The sequence below is a fragment of the Dipteris shenzhenensis genome, chromosome 19 (genome assembly GCF_047967505.1).
Source record: "Dipteris shenzhenensis isolate YYH24624 ecotype China chromosome 19, Dip_SZ_1.0, whole genome shotgun sequence".
Taxonomy (NCBI): Eukaryota; Viridiplantae; Streptophyta; class Polypodiopsida; order Gleicheniales; family Dipteridaceae; genus Dipteris; species Dipteris shenzhenensis.
The window spans coordinates 36,992,817-37,009,905 of NC_141614.1; the positions used below are offsets into that span (position 1 = coordinate 36,992,817).

The 17,089-nt window shown below is 42.4% G+C and overlaps 1 protein-coding gene across 4 annotated transcripts in view; it reads right to left on the minus strand.

The window, feature by feature from the left end:
• The window catches only part of ALA2 (aminophospholipid ATPase 2), a 127,508-nt gene that overhangs the window by 99,552 nt on the left and 10,867 nt on the right, over window positions 1-17,089 (minus strand). For all 4 annotated transcript variants that reach the window (XM_087390376.1, XM_087390379.1, XM_087390375.1 and 1 more), the window contains 3 exons: window positions 16,730-16,964; window positions 15,940-16,153; window positions 15,682-15,798 (listed from right to left, as the gene is read on the minus strand). In XM_087390376.1, coding sequence (XP_087246502.1) covers window positions 15,682-15,798; window positions 15,940-16,153; window positions 16,730-16,854 — 456 coding nt within the window. In that variant the 5' untranslated portion in view covers window positions 16,855-16,964. The remainder of the gene's footprint in view (window positions 1-15,681; window positions 15,799-15,939; window positions 16,154-16,729; window positions 16,965-17,089) is intronic.

The window sequence follows — 17,089 nt, forward strand, 5'->3', positions numbered from 1 at the left end:
CATGATCTGATCATATATAATGGTCTCCAGAGATGGCCGTCATCTAGCAGGCTCAAGTGTTTCCCACATGGTGGGGGGACGAGAACAGTGGACAGTGGGTCCCCTAGCATTCGTCTCACGGATACATGACTTTGTGGTGCCGCCCCCCTCCCCCCCCACACTCGGGGCTGATCACTCATACCTAGCCTTTCGTTTATCTATTGTTATGCAAGTCACAGGGAGGGCCCATCCCACATCCACTTGGGTCCAGATCCATTTTGACAGTGCCCTTGACCCCATCTATGTAAGCCATTTAACCCAGAAGCTTCCAGTCTTGCTACTTGGAGATGATGGAGATCTCACCCATGCCTCGGACACCCTTGCCTCAGTGGTACAGGACGCCGCCATTAGATCTTTCCCCACGACTCAATCCAGGTCTCTTCACATAGACTTCATATTGAGAGTGGCAGAGCAAAGGGCATACCCAGGGAGAGGTGCATATGCACATTATGTGACATGCAGGAGGTTGAGACGAAAGAGCACTTCATCTTCAAGTGCCCTATTTACTATGAGATCCGAGGGCATTTCTACTGCTTCTTCAGAAATAGTTTTGGGGTTTTGTCCCGCTTCCTCTCCTACCCAGACCAAAAATGTTTGGCAAGCTTCATCCATGAGGTAGTCAGGCATCGCGAGAGGATACTTTGATCACGCACACACGCACAGACTTATTCCTTAGCAGATCCTTCTTAGAGCTGTATCACGGAGTTCTTTCTGCCAGATCACATGGACACCCGCGAGACGAGGCTTCGACATGATCTCGATCCAGAGCCAGTGACCCGACAACTCAGACAAAGGGTTGACGCGCAGATCACACTTGGAGACATCCCCTCTCTGTTCAGAATTGGAGCCCGACCGACAAGGGTTACTGTGGCCCTTGTTAGACACATAGCTATGACTAGGAGATGTCACAGAGCCACACCCGTGAGCAGCCGACAGCACTTTATCGCCGATTTCATGCCTCCATTGCTGCCTCATCCACCCTGATTTCTTGATGGCGATGATGATGATGTTGATCTGTAGTCGACCACTTGCATTGTACTTAGTGCTATCATTTTGCATTTTTGCATTCTGCATTCTACATTGGCGTGGATGCTCACTTAGTAGCTCCACCCCCACAGCTTATTTGTACCAGGTTTTCATCGTCTCATAGACCCATCAGGCTTCCGAAGACTTCAATAAACCCTCCCTCCCTCCCTCTCTCTCTCTCTCTCTCTCTCTCTCTCTCTCTCTCTCTCTCTCTCTCATAACCTCTTTTTTGTAGAAACGGTTGGTTGGCCCGTTTTGAGACCACCACCGTTATGCTCATTGTATCAGTTATCTTTAGTCTCATAGACCTTCACGGTCTCCCGAAGACTTTAATAAACTTTCTTTCTTTCTTTCTTTCTCTCTCTCTCTCTCGCTCTATATAGGTCTACCCTCCCGCTAGCTCTCCATAGAGATTGTTCGAGTCGCCTCTCTTTTCGTACAAGCCGTCTCTCTTTCCGTACAAGCCGCCTCTCTTTTCGTACAGGTCACAGTACAAACCATTCAACAGGTCTCCATATAGCTCGCCGTACGGCCGCCGTCAGTGGTGTCTTTGTCATCCTAACCCTAGCCACTATTTAGGGTTGCATAGAGCTTCAGCAAAGAGGGACGTAGCTCTAGGGTTTAGGCTGAGCCCCCAACCCAACCCTAGGGATTAATACGCGCAAGTTCAAGATTTTTACCTCTACCCCGACAAAAGCCTCATACTCCTCCATTGTAGCTCCCCCTTCGCCCCCCTCTTACGTGTTTGTAAAGACACGTTCCCCGTTTGCCAAGAATTATCTACAGAATAAGAGAATGGTGAGCATGATAGATCCACAAGAGCATATTTACTATCTACAGCAGGAAATCCGTGAGCTTAAGCTCAAACTTGCAGCTCTAGAGAGGAAAACAAGTGCTTGGGACAGACAAGGCAAGCAGGAAATCATTCATGAACTATTGCAGATATGCAACACAGCAGTACCGATGGTGACTACAATCTAGGACTTGGTTACAACTCAGCTCCAGTGAGTGAAACAAGAAATTACAACAACATTGGACACTAAAATCAACGCATCGGATGTATATGAAGAAGTACAAGAACAGGAAAACAGGGTGGTTAATGCACGATTCATACACATAGGGGGGCTATCAGAGGGCTGGTTCGAAGGAAGTCAAAAAGAAAAACTGGAAAATATCATGGAAAGAATCCCATGAATAGAGTGGGAAGCTGAAGATGTAAAACTGTTTTGAAAGAGGGGATACAAGCCAAAGTATGTTCCAGGACAAGATGAAAAGAAGCAGGATTCTCAAGCAAACCAAAAAGTTGAAAGTTACTAAAGTATGGATAGCGGAAGAGCTCACCCCCACTCAGCTCAAACTGAAGGCCACTGAATTGACTAAAATGAAGGATGCTTGAAAGGAAGGAAAATGGGCTGTTTATAGGGATGGAAAAGCAATACTCAGAGATTTCAACTCACCCAAAGACCCTAAGTCTTAAACTGATGTAATGCAGACCGATCAGCTTCTGTAGTAGACTGTAGTTTGTCATGACAAGAGAAATCACTAATCTGTGATTCGTAGACATTAAAACATTATTATTATGTTATACGCCAATGGTGTATCATGTATTTGTATTTATGATGGACACCGACCGATTTGTTATGGCGGTGGATCATCTGAGTAGATAGGACTAGTCGAGCTGGAGCCACTGCTTCAGACGGCATCGAATTTGGACATGTGATACTTATTTTATTAATAAAAATGTGCACACATGTGTCTAGGTCCTAGGGGCAATAGGAAGGGAAGGGTGCATTAAGGTGCATTGAATGGTAGGTGCATGGGTCATAGGCTAAGGATAGGTGTAAATGGGAAGATGGAACTTGAGTGATCTCAAGGGACATTAATGAAAGGGTATCACCCTTTCATTGTGAATCTCACGTTACATTCTCTCTACCACATTGCATTCATCCGTCATCTCTCTCCCACCTTGCATGTAGGTCGAAATAGAAACAAGTACTCTCACGAGGGCGCTCTTCCCCATTGGAGGGCCAATCGGCATTCAAATTATGCATGCATTGCACACATTTGCATTCTCGAAAAGTGTGGATTTTCACATTTGGTATCAGAGCGGTGACGATCCACGAGCAGGACGAGAAGAGGGCGACAGTTGCGGACGACGGAATTCGCAAGAGAAGTTGCGGAGAAGAATCACGACTGACCGATCTCCGAGGTTCTGAGACAAGGGATTTTTCTGAAAATTTCTGGTCTTGAACGGTGAACAGGGTGTCTTCACGGGGTGAATTTGCGCCCCGCCCCCCCCCCCCCCCCCAAAAAGTGAATGTACCCTTAAAAGCCTTAAACCGTGAGGAAAAGGGATCCCCCGTTCTCCCCAACGGAAAGTCGGATCGGGATAAGATTTAAGGGGGTGATCCACCCATCAAGTACCCCCTATAACGGTATCTAGAGCTCCAGTCCACTCAAAACAAGTAGCCCAAACGGAGCGTATCAGTTTACAGCAAAAATACAAGAAGAAAAGCTTGAAAGAGAAGGGAAAGGAGGTCATTTTAAGTATCTTCTCAACACAAACGAAGCGGGAGTCGGATAAGTACCACCAACTCTACAACACTTGACTTTTGCTGTAAAATAAACCTCTTTTTTTTAAAATTACAGCCAGACATTTTCTTTCTTGTATTACTAAAAGGAAAGAATGGAAGGGGAAGGGACATATAACAATGAACTTATTCCTTTTCCTCCATTACCCCAAGGAGAGAGAGAGAGAAAGAACACCTTCACCCCCTCTTGAAGAGAATGGATAAGGTGAGAGTTATACACACCTTGAGTATGATAACCCACAAATAAATTTACAGCAGTCTCTCCTTCAAGAACCTCTTGATAGGGAGTTCTCCTTTCGTAATGAAAGAAGAAATGAGACCAGCCAAGAACAAGGTGATGAGTTCACGCCTTCAACTCAAAGCCCAGTACACATGGATTATAATCCAAGTGCAAGAGGAAGAGAGGAGACTCCTGTTGATAAGCTGATTTTCTAGCTTAGCAATATGATTGAGCAGTCCATTATGACAAGATTAGGGACTAAGAGGACTTTAAACTTTGGGGATGAAGAGTTGAGTACCCCTTCTAAGAGGTCCCAATTCCAACCACGAGAGAGGATTGAGTTTCCCAAATATGATGGGGCAAGGGACGCTAACAAAATCCTCAATTGGATTCGTCATTTTGAGCTATACTTTGCCCATCAAGATAAGACCGAGCAAGAGAAGCTTGCTCTTGCCACATTGCATATGCAAAAGGATGCTCTAATGTGGTGGTCCTTGTCACAAACAAGAAAAGAGCCTATTCATGAATGGGCGTGGAGCAACTGAAAGCCACTTTCATGCCACCGAGGCATGAAGAGAACCTAACCTTTCATTTTTCCAACCTCAGTTAAGGCCAATTAGTTACCCAGTCTCAAGGTCCAACAGAGGGTCTCAAGAAGGGCCCACTCTAGAAAAAGGACATTAACTGAAAATAGCAAAGATAAGTGGTGGCCAAGTTTTCCAAGGAAATGAAAGGGAAGGCACTTGTCGTGGACTTTCCACTTGAACGACATTTAGTCCTACAGTTAGCCGAGCTAGGTGAAGCTTCAACAATAGGCAGTTCAATAATGAGAGTAATGCAGATTTTACAGCCAAATTTTGGAAACTCTCTCTAGAGTTACTGGAAAAGAGTGAGGAAGATAGGAGAATGTAAACTACTCGGTGCTTTCTATCAATTCAGACAACGGATTTTGCAGAGGCGTTTGAATGAGATGATTGCGAGTTGCCAAACACATATACTTGAACTTAAGAGTTTGCAATTAAGCTGGAATTAAGACTTATACAGCTTAAACACAGAGTGACATCATTGAAAAATGCAATATGATTGAGGGGCCAAGACGGCCCCCCTCCCCCCCCTTATCCAAGCTCACTTTATTCTTGAAAATGGAGATACAAGACCAAGGTGCAATGCACCTTCCAAACTGATGAACTCAGTGAAAACCTAGGACCTAGATACAAGACTCAAGAGCATATGTGCAAGGTAGACAACAAAAAGGAGGACTTCAAGCTCAGGTTTCAACTCTTGGCTTGCCCAATCCACAAGGAAGAAGCCTGCAACAATCACCACTTACATCCAACATTAGAGACAAGCACTAGTTTCTAGAAAGATAGTAGAAACAACATGAAATAGTGCTGTAAATGAGATAAACTTGACAATACAAGCTCCCTTCGTGACTTGACCCTTTTGTAGATGAAGTCCTTGATGCCTCTAAAGCTACCTTGGGTGAGGAGAGTGTGGAAATGGGGCTGGAATGAGAACAGCTTAGAAAAAGAGCCTGTAGGCTAGAGAGAGAAAGTTTTTATGGAGTGATAGCTGTAGAGAGAGAGTGCCAATGCTGATCCCAAGGGAGGGGATGTAAGAGAGGAGCTGCTGCTGTTCCAGAGGTGCACAGAAAGGCAGATTTCTGCAAAGGAAATGGGCTGGAACAGTAGAGAGACAAATTCTGCAGTAGAGAGAGAAAGACTGCAGCAGGAGAGAGAAAGGGGCTGTGGCTGCTCCAAGCTAGGAGAAGGAGAGAGGATGCTGCTGCTGTTCCAGAAGAGCTGAGAGGTGGCAGATTTCTGGAGAGGAGGGGCTGGAATTGTAGAGAGAGAATGTGTTGTTGTAGAGAGAGAAAGTGCTGCTGAGGTGAGAGAATGGCCTGAGGAGAAGCTGGCTGCACCCAAGGAGCTAGAGAGGTTCTGCTGCATCATCCAAAAGGAGGGAGAAGAAAAGTGACGAATTTTTCATGTGAGGAATGAAGGGGAAAGGCCTTCTTTTATAGGCTCAGCCCCCCCCCCCCCCCCCCCCGGGCGCCTAGAGTGGAAGGTGGACACTTGTCCCAGATTTTTGGTGGGCTGCAGTCCCAAAGAGGACAGCCCACAACCTGCCCCAAATCTATCAGATTTGGGGCCAAACACTTGGCCTGCATGCCCTGCCACTGCCACGTGTCACTCCCAAAAACCCTAAAATTTCAAAGTTGTCAGAATTCAATTCTGATCGCACCCACGCGTTCCTAACAGCTTAGACTATCTATTGACGTACTCTAAGGTCATAATTGAGCCATACTGAGCTCATTTGTTTGTCGTCTTATCTTGTATCTCCATTACTCTTGGCATGCTGCCAGGCCCACACCCAAAGCTCAGGGAACATTCTCTTGAATGGTTCCTAGGTCGGTATGCAATCTGTGCATTTGATTAGTCCCATGTTTGGGTACTCAGGTGGGGTGTGGTTTCCAGATGTTCCTCTCAAAGAGAGGCCATCACTCTTGTGGGTCACTAATGCCCATAACCCTAAGCAAGGGGGTCCACCCTCAAATGCTAGACCTAGTCCCAAACATTTCATTTCTTAATAAGCATACTATTTAAAAACAAAAAGAAATAGTACCAAGCAAGTGGATACATGTTGAAGCAGGATGACATTCCCTTCGTCTTTCATTCGGTTGTCCGCAACTGAAATGCTTCCTCATAAGCATCCAGGATTTCAGGACACTCCTGAAATGTAGCTCTGTCCACCCATTGGGCATCGGTGGATGGGAGCCCTCTGAACTTCAAAAGGTACATTAAGAAGTATTTAGCAGCTTTATGCCCAAAAGTAAGGTACGAGGTTGAAATGTTTAACCCGACCACGCTTAAGGACCTCACTAAGCTGGCTGAAATAGCCGAGAGGAAATTGAATCCACGTAAACCCTTCAACAAAGGAAATGAGAAAGTTATTGTACAAAATGTTAACAGCCAATCACGTCTTGGATGGATACCATTTCCTTCCATGACTGACGATGAGAAGAAAAAGCTAATTAAGGAGGGAAAATGTTTCGGATGTAAGAAACATAAGCCAGGGCATCCATGGCATAAATGTCCTACTCTATTAGCCAAAATTGTCAAAACCAATTCTGTAAAAGGGAAAGGCAAAGCATCCAAGCAGGAGGGTGAGGCTTCTACCTCCTCATCCCAAGACTCTACGATGAACATAGAACCAAGAGTAAATGCTATCCATTCAACCAACACTGGTGTATGGATGTGTGAACTGAATAGAGAGTAGGCATATTCATTGTAGAGTATGGACAGAGAATAAATATTTTTCTCCTCCATGTAGAGCGTCGGATAAGATAAATAGGGCTGAAATAGAAGAGTTGGAAAAAGAGATTGAAGGTCTATAGTTTCTATAGACTAAGTAGCTCTCCATCGCAAAATCATCCATAGCCAAGGTCTACCTAGTTCAATGAAAACATTTGGGTGAGAGAATCGTTTTAATACAATTTGTTGAGAATGTGTTTAAGCTTATTGAGCAGGTTACTGTAAAGAGATTTCAGCAGCTAAGTATTCATAACAGGATTCTGAGCATGAAGAGATACTGAAGAGGCACTGCAGTGGTACTTCTGCATTTTGAATATTCAACATCAAGAGGAACCAGAACTTGAAGATGAGATTTAAGTTCGCATTCAGAAGAGATTGTGTACTACCAGGAGAAGATTATTTGCAGATTATGAAAAGGAGATGCAAATGCAGAAGTAAAAGAGAAGCGTACGCAAGAGAAAGAGACAAGAGAGGATCCAGAAGAGGACTTCTGCCCATTCAAGCAGGAGGGAGTGTCATGACAAGAGAAATCACTAATCTGTGATTAGTAGACATTAAAACATTATTATTATGTTATACGCCAATGGTGTATCATGTATTTGTATTTATGATGGACACCGACCGATTTGTTATGGCGGTGGATCATCTGAGTAGATAGGACTAGTCGAGCTAGAGCCACTGCTTCAGACGGCATCGAATTTGGACATGTGATACTTATTTTATTAATAAAAATGTGCACACACGACGTGTCTAAGTCCTAGGGGCAATAGGAAGGGAAGGGTGCATTAAGGTGCATTGAATGGTAGATGCATGGGTCATAGGCTAAGGGTAGGTGTAAGTGGGAAGATGGAACTTGAGTGATCTCAAGGGACATTAATGAAAGGGTATCACCCTTTCATTGTGAATCTCACGTCGCATTCTCTCTACCACATTGCATTCATCCGTCATCTCTCTCCCACCTTGCATGTAGGTCGAAATAGAAACAAGTACTCTCACGAGGGCGCTCTTCCCGATTGGAGGGCCAATCGGCATTCAAATTTTGCATGCGTTGCACACATTTGCATTCTCGAAAAGTGTGGATTTTCACATAGTTAAGCTATAATAACTTTGTGAGTACTATACAAAATCCCAAGATATAACTAATATTTGGTGTTTATCTCTTTGGTGTGTGTTTTGTCCCATAGGCCCGTGAGGCCTCCCGAGGACGTTAATATTAATATTTCTTTCTTTCTTTCACGTTTCTCAGTCTCATAGACCCATCGGTATCCGAAGACTCTATGAGATCCGAGGTCACTACCATTGTCTTTTAAGGGATGATTTCGGATCCCAGCCCACCCTCGTCTCACCTAGATCAAAGACATTTGGCGACTTTCATTCATGAGGCTGTATGACACAAAGACCAGCTCCTCAAGGCACACAGATGAGATCAGGATGCTCAGCTAGATTTCACCCAGAGTATGATCACTAAGTTTTTCCAGTTATATAGCAACAACCCAAGGAGATGGCTTAGCCGAGGCCCGGAGAGAGAGATATAACAAACCTGTCAGCCTGTCAATGCACAAATCAGGCTTGGAGATCTTCCCTCCATGTTCACCAAACCAGAGGCACGGCTGACGGATGTGTCAGTGGCACTTGTCCGACACTCACACGGCAAAAGCTAGGATACCACGCATACTGACCATCACTAGGACTCCATCATGCCAAAGCAGCCCCATACATCACAGGAGCCCCTCGCAGACTTCATTCCTCCACCAGCATTGAGGGCACCACCAGAGTAACGTCACACCACATCTTCAGTCCTCTCCATAGGCTCATAGACTTTGTACTAGTGTTTTAGCTACTAAGCCTAACATGGTCATCAAGAGGAGTCTACCTCAATACAAACAGCATACGGATCTGATATTGGTACCCTACCTCAGCGACAGTATGTTGTAGGTGACCGTACATATATTGGCAGTTTACTTGGTTCGTAACATCCATACATATTGTTTGGCTGTATATCTGAGTGTTCTTTTTACAGTTCTGAATTGTACTTTCTATACATACATGCACACGTAGTTAGTTGGTGTTCTCTTCTGCCGCTGGATGGGAGTCGGCTGCAGCAAATAACTCTCGTCTAACAACGCCTAGCTACAGCACTCTCCTACTTGTGACTAGTAGCCATAAAGAAATGGAAATAGTAGCTAGATACTTACCAGAATTGCCGAATGTCTTGTGAACTCACCTAATTTTTGCCTAGTTAGCATACAAATAAATGCAACTTCCCATGCAGCCTCAGCTAGGAGGGCTTCTTTCTTCAAGGAATGGAAGGATTCTCCTTTCTTCTCTGAGACTACTTCAGGGTTGAGGTGGCACTTTCAGCCTCAGCCTTGGTTGTTTTCCACGTTTTATTTATCCTCATGATTTCATGATGTATTATGCTTTGAGCTTGCTCTCGCGGGTTTTTTCTCTTACTTAATAGAAGTCTCTTTCTTGGAAAAAAATAAATAAATGCAACTTGACACTTGTGTAACATGTGGTTGGAACTTGGCACCTGCATGTAGACCTGGGCAAATTGTAAGACTTAAAATGCTCAAACTAACTTCGACAACGATCAGCTTAGTAATGAGAATGCACCTCAAACTTGGTCATTTTTAAAAAGGGGCTGCAAGTGTGGGGCCAGGTGTGGGACAAAGCTGAGTTAAAGTGAAAGCGATGGCCAGCCATAAGGAGAGGGTTTGGTCTTGAAAATAGAGACAAGGACTTGTCTGTCCAAGGCTAAGTCTGTGGGCACCGAACAACGTATGGAGGACAAGCTCCCAGGTTACTTTCAGCAGAGAGTTTAACTCCCTTCTCCTACACTGAATCTTGCAAATCTACCTCAATCATGTCGAGTTGGGTAGACAGTAACTCCCTTCTCCTACACTGAATCAACGCTTGCAACCACCCTTGTGTGGCTCATACCATAGCCATTCCCTTGAATAGGATAGACTCCAAGTAAAAGATCTACGAGTCATTGTTACCTCCCACCACAGGCTCCATACATCAAGTTACTCCCGATCTCGGGTTCTAGACCATATCGAGGCGGGAACATAGCAAGGAGTTGTGACCAATACCATAGCCACTCACCCATGAGGGCGAGGTCATGGTGCACCCTAAGTCCAAAGACATTGTCCAAAGAGGAACAACTAAGACAGCCATAGCTGATAACAGTCTCACTATCACAATAGCTATCCAGATATGTTTGCCTACTCTTTGTTTAAAACCCTGCCTGCATCCTTAAGAGACATAACATGGCCTTCCTCAGGGCCTAGGCCATGCTACATATCACCCACAAAGACTTAGAGTAGCTCATTGCGAAACACTCCAATTAATTCTGCTACAGCTCCATCACAATTCCATTCAGCTGCACACCAGCATCCTTTTTTTCCTATTTCAATCCTACAGAACCATCCATGTTGCCAACCAACAAGCACATCAGAATCAAAATACTGCAACTAAAATTGATGCTGTTTAAATAACAGGACTAACTTGGACTTAATCGAGTAGGGTTAGGGGGGGCCTGGGATCAAAGGGGGAGTACCCTATGTATTCCAAGGCGACTTTTTTTTTTTTTGCGCAAAAAGTAGTGCTAGTTATATTACTTGAAAGCGAGAGTACAAGAAGGCCTAAAGGCCAGCGGGCTGCAATCATAGAATGGATACAGCCCGAGGAGTCAAAATGCTAATTACAAGCCTCTCAGGGCATAATCATCGGAGAGTGGACAAACAGCGACGGTGGGGGGGCGTAATGCCACTGAAGACTCTGAGCAGAGTGCTGGAAGAACAACTCCCGGTGGTCCCAGTCGCGAAGGAAGCGCCGTCTCTTTTCCTTCCCTGCCCAGGACTCCCCCTGAATCTGATCCCACTGACCCTTGAGCGTGTGAACGATCGTGCTCCAAATGTCTACCATTCCAAGGCGATTTTTGATGCCCCACTCTGCCCTCTTGTAAACTCTGTGGAAGTAAGAAATATGGGGGCAACTTCTAAGTATGAAGTGTAGAAGAAAAAATAGGTAAACAAAAACTTTTATGAAAAACAAAAGGAAGACATACTTAGCAAGCAAAGCAACACTTATGTCGTCATCAGTGCCCAAGCATAAGCAGCTATACTGGGTTTCTAAAGACCCGCGGAGTCTCTTGGGCAAACCCAGTGCTTACTAAAATACGTCAAATAAACAAAGGAGAAAGAAAACAAGAAAGGAAGAAGAAAGGAAGCACGTGACTAAGCAAAAATAAACAAGCAAGTCAAGAAACAAAATCTTTCAAAAATTATCGATAGCTTTTAAAAGGCAAGACTCTTTAAAAGAGTACAATCGAAATTTCGTGCCTTTCATGAAAAGGTCTCTTAAGTTACTAGAAAGCAAAATTGAGGTATCAGCTGTGACTACATGTCCTAAATCAGCATCAATAAAGCTTTGGAATCTCTTACTTTTACAACAACAAGGTTCTCTAAGGATCGAAGATTTTGAAGGCTCTTGAGATGCTTGTTTCTAAGACGTCTTAGTTTATTAAGAATTCTTATGTTATTATTAGTATAATGAGTGCTAACTAATAAAGCCTTAAAGTTAGACTAGTTAATGTTACCTTCCCCAAAATCATGAAGATTATTCATGTTTGATCTAGCTAAAAAGTTAAACCTTTCTCTATATATGTTTCTTCTAACTTTTTTGTTTTGATTTACCGAGCTAGACCTAACTAAATCACCTACCAAAGAGACAAGACCATCACTAGTATTTCCGATGTTGTTCGGTGAGGTCAAACGATCCAACATTGGGAAACTTGCTTGCACTCTCCCTGCCCATCCCAAGGCAGTTTCTCCCTTGCTATATCCCCTAATTCTAGCAGGAGCGAGACTAGTATTTAGGGGGGGGCTTGCTTGCACAGTCATTACTCGTCCCAAGGTAACTCCTCCCCTACTACTACAAGGGAATGTCACAGGAGCCAGACAACATCCCGGGAGATCGCCCTATTGGTTTCCAAAAGGCAAATTCATCTTAGCATGTATCGCTAAGCCAATATACCCCCAAACTAGCGATTACAGTTAGGGTTAGCCAGGGCCCCAAGGCCACTGTAAGAGCTTAATCAACCTAGAAGCACCAAAGAAAGAGAAAGAGAAAAGGAAAGTTACCAATAATTTAAAAAATAAAATAAAAAATATAGCGGTCATACAATGAAATAAACCAAGGAGAGCAACTAAAACAAGACGCAAAAGCACACTTTTTAAAGAAATAAATTTTTTTTTAATTAAAATTGAGAGAGAGAGAAAGAGAGAGAAAATTAAAAATAAAATTAAAATTAAATTATTAAACAAAAACAAAAGGATTAAATAATAAAATTAAAATTAAATTATTAAACAAAAACAAAAGGATTAAATAATAATAAGAATAAATGAGAATAAGTTAAGCTGTTGGGGCTTCTGTACCCGCATAAGATAAAACGATGTAGTTGAACAGCTGATCACCACTTGGACGAAAATTCAAAGAATTTGCATGTCCGCTAAGGTGATAGAAAAATATACCTTTGTAAGACTAGAATAAGTCCAATCATACAAATTTAGATTTTTTGTTGTTCTAAAGATCAAAAATCTACACAAAAAATAAAAGAGAAAATAAAGAGAAAAAAGACGTAAACAAAAACTTTTATGAAAAACAAAAGGAAGGCATACTTAGCAAGCAAAGCAACACTTATGTCGTCATCAGTGCCCAAGCATAAGAAGCTATAATGGGTTTCTAAAGACCCGCGGAGTCTCTTGGGCAAACCCAATGCTTACTAAAATACGTCAAATAAACAAAAGAGAAAGAAAACAAGAAATAAAGAAGAAAGGAAGCAGGTGACTAAGCAAAAATAAACAAGCAAGTCAAGAAACAAAATCTTCCAAAAATCTGGAATCTCTCTCTCTCTCTCTCTCTCTCTCTCTCTCTCTCTCTCTCTCTCATTCTCACTCTCACTCTCACTCTTATTTAAAACATAAAAAGCTAAATGGTCCTTTACACTTATGTATCGTTTCCTACAAAGAGTCCAAAATACATTTCTAACTTAGAAAGCACAAGCATACTCAAACAAACTATCTTTTGAAACTAATATTGGTGTATTATCTGAAGCTAATAATGTGAATGAAGATGTATTTCCATCCGAGTTACCGCTTGGTTTGCCACCTGTTAGGATGGTAGATCATCAGATAGAGTTATTTCCAAAAGCTTAGCCTGTAAGCATGGCCCCTTTCAAGCTGGATTCAAATGGAAAAAGATGAGATATCTCTACAGTTATCGGAATATCTATGCTTGGAGCAAATTAGGAAAAGTAAATCTCCCTGGGGTGATCTGGTGTTGTTGAACCACAAGGATGGAAGTTGAAGAATGTGTGTAAACTATAAAAGTTGAACAAAGTTACAATCAAGAACTGACATCCCCTTCCTTGGAATTGATAGGCTGCAGGGAGATGCCTATTTTATGAAGATTGACCTTCTTACTAGCTAGCACCAGATATGCATAGCTGAGGATGACATCTATAAGACGAGATTCAGAACTACATGTGGCCATTATAAGTCCGTAGTACTCCCTTTTGGACTCACATATGCGCTTGCAAGCTTCCACTAGATCATGAACGATGTCTTTCATGAATATCTGGGGCAATTTGTAGCGGTATTCTTTGACGATATATGGTATACAGTCATTCACTGGACGAGCATGTCAAGCATCTCCGCATTGTGTGTAAAGGCTAGAGGCCCTCTAGAGCTCCTCTATTGACTTATGGATATTTTTTTGGAAGAGGCTTTGGAAATCCATCAAGAATAGAAAAATCACTCTTTTTTATTCATCGAGGAATTACATTGAACATGTGGAGATCCAAATTTGAGGCTGAATATACTCGTCCTCGATGCCTTTTTGCTGAGGAGTCTATTCAGCATTGCCTACAGGTTTGTAGTCATCCAAAGACCATCTAGAAGGGTATTGCTACGATTTTGTGTATCTATATATGACCTAGGGCTCAATGGCTTAGCTCTCTCTTTCGGGACCTCAGGTCTTTTATAAGAAACACGAATCTTCTTGGGCTCTTTCGATTCATCAACACTTCATGGAGTCTTGCTCTCTAGATGATGTCCCCTTCAGGCCCTTGCATCTTCTGTGGATTCTCCACAGGAGATAAATATTTCAATGTAGCATATTTGGAGAGCCAGATGTACAGAGGCCTGGATAGATCTCAAGTCCACCCTTCTCACACTATGGTCAGTATTTGGTCAAATACAATACACACGCTTATGGCCCTTTGAGTGAGCATGCAGGGGTCCTCCCAAGCAGCCTCCACTAGAAGGGCTATTTTCCTTTGGGAATGGAGTGGCTTTTCTCGAAGACCATAGCAAGGTTAAGATGGCACTTTCAGCCTCAGCCTTGGGTTTTTTTTTTTTTCGCTCTAAGGAGCTTTATTTTGTCCCGTTTAGGGTATTCTATTCTCATGATGTCTTTCCGCCTTGAGCTTCCTATTGTGGGTTCTATTCATACTTAATACAAGTCTTTTTCATGTTTTTTTTTTCAAAGTACATTGAAACAGGCGTTAAAGGCTGAAGACGCCCATATTAAGAGCTTGTGGAAGTTGAGGATTTAACCTATGTTCCACATGAACCTGAAAGAGTTATCGATTTTAAGAACAGGAAACTTATGAATAAGTTAATTCCAAAGTTCAAAGTTAAAAAGGAAGAATAGGTCTGAGGAGGACTCAACTTGGGAGTCGATTGCCAGTTTGCAAAAGAACTTTCCCAATTTTGTTTAAGAGTAACTGCTTAAAGAGGGGAATATATTATGTACCTGGATGCTAATCCTCGGATTAATCCAGCAGGGTAAGGGAGAATTGGGATTAAGGGAAGCAGGATAATGTGGGACCAGAGGACTTAGAACATTAGCAAAAGGCCAACTGGTTATATTTAGCCGACTTAGAACATTAGCAAAAGGCCAATTGGCTATATTTAGCCAAGACGCTTCCTATAAAGTGGTATGTTCTTCTATAAAAGAGTGGCCAAGGCTATTGTGTTTATATTTAGTGTGTACACACCATTGGATGGGCTAATATGGATCTTAAGCCTAGATTCGTGCCTTCTACATGGCACATCAAGAGATACTATGCTGAAGGTTCCTTGTGGAGGGCTCTGATGGTATGGGACGCTAGAGTTTTGGGCATAGCCTTGTGGGAGTCTGAACTGTAACCCATGTGCTTGGGGTGGCTGGGAGGTGATGTCACTTACTGATCTTTATTTTGTTTGTTGACTAAGTTTGGACTGTGTTTAGGGTTAGATCCAAGTGGGGGTGGAGCAAGACTATACCCTTAGATTTTCTGTTATGCATCTGTCCCAACTAAAATTTTATGTCAGCACTTAGAAACTGTGCATAATTCATACAAACTGACATCACAACTCATTTAAATACATTGAAGATCACTTTCTTATAATTTGAAGAATAATAAGAAAAGTTAAGCCCCTACTTCCACATAGCAAATGCCCTGAGGTTCTGATGTGCCAAGTAGGACCAAGTCACAAGGCACTTCTTCATTCTCACGAAGCCATACAATGTCCCCAACATGGATTGCTTGAGCACATATCTGCAACAAAGCCACAATAGAGAGTAGACATTTTACTTAGAAGAAAGACAACACAAGCCAGAACCTACTTTGTTAAATATTCAGTCTTGTATTGGCGTTGGAAGACCAGAAATTTACAACAGCAGCATACAATTTGAATACCTGTGTCTTAATTCCCTTTCGCACAACCCAAATTTTTTTCTCATTAGCCTGTTTGTCTAGTAAGTATCTGTTGTAATCATCCCATGCCTCTTTTGAAGCTGAGACTGCAAATATGAAAACCAGTGGTCCCCATGTGCTCGCTGGGTTGACAGGAGTGATACGCGGCCAAAGTTGTAGGCAAGCTATAAGTAAGAAGTACTTGTTCATAAATCGACTGTAATATACAAAAAGAAGTTTAGTACCAAACGTTTGCAAAATGATCATACAACCACATTAGAACATTCAAAACACCATTGTGCATTATACTAATGCTAGGGTATAGAATGGGCTATGAGTGAAAACTTCGTCGCTTAGCTGTAGCACAACTTCCATACTCACCTGCTGCAACTCAACTTACTGCCCTGACACCTTTTTACTTCATTGTAACAATGTAAATGTAAATGGTATTACACAAGGATGTCCTTAGAACTCTTGAAAATAATTGGAACAAGAGGCAAAAACCAATTTTGAAGGCTGTAGCATCAACAGCACTTAAGACAAAGTGCCACTCAACTGTTAAAACAACAAACTTTCCCCTTACTAAGCAACACTAGTGATTTCCCAAATTTTCTCGCCAAGATCAGTCACCACTCACAAAAACATAAGATTAGCACCACTTCTACCTTTTACAATAGGTTCCATAGTAGCAGTCAAAGAAGCATGTTTTAAAAAAAATTAAAAGAGAAGCAAGGAAACCCCCAAAAAAAACTAATAATTCGACCATGAGAAGTGGCTAGATAGTATAACAGACCTGAACTGCTCCCATAGGTTTTTGGGGAGAAAGTTGAAAATCGTGTACTTTGTATTCGACACTTTATTATTGCAGAAGGCATCTTGAAAAAGGTCTTGATCGTTTATATAAACATATCTCTTCATTCTTCGTGTGTGATGCTGACAGGACTCGCTCTCATCACATAGCCTCTTTGGCCACCCCCAAATCTAACCTTAGATTTTTCACATAACAAAGGTTGCACCAAGCGTATGATCTGATAAAAACCAAAAGACATCAAACAAGCTAGAACAGCATACAAAGCTTAAATGTAGACCCTAGAAAAAGCAGCGGTTTACACATACCAGAAACATTAGGTTATCCCTTACATACTCTTTCAAT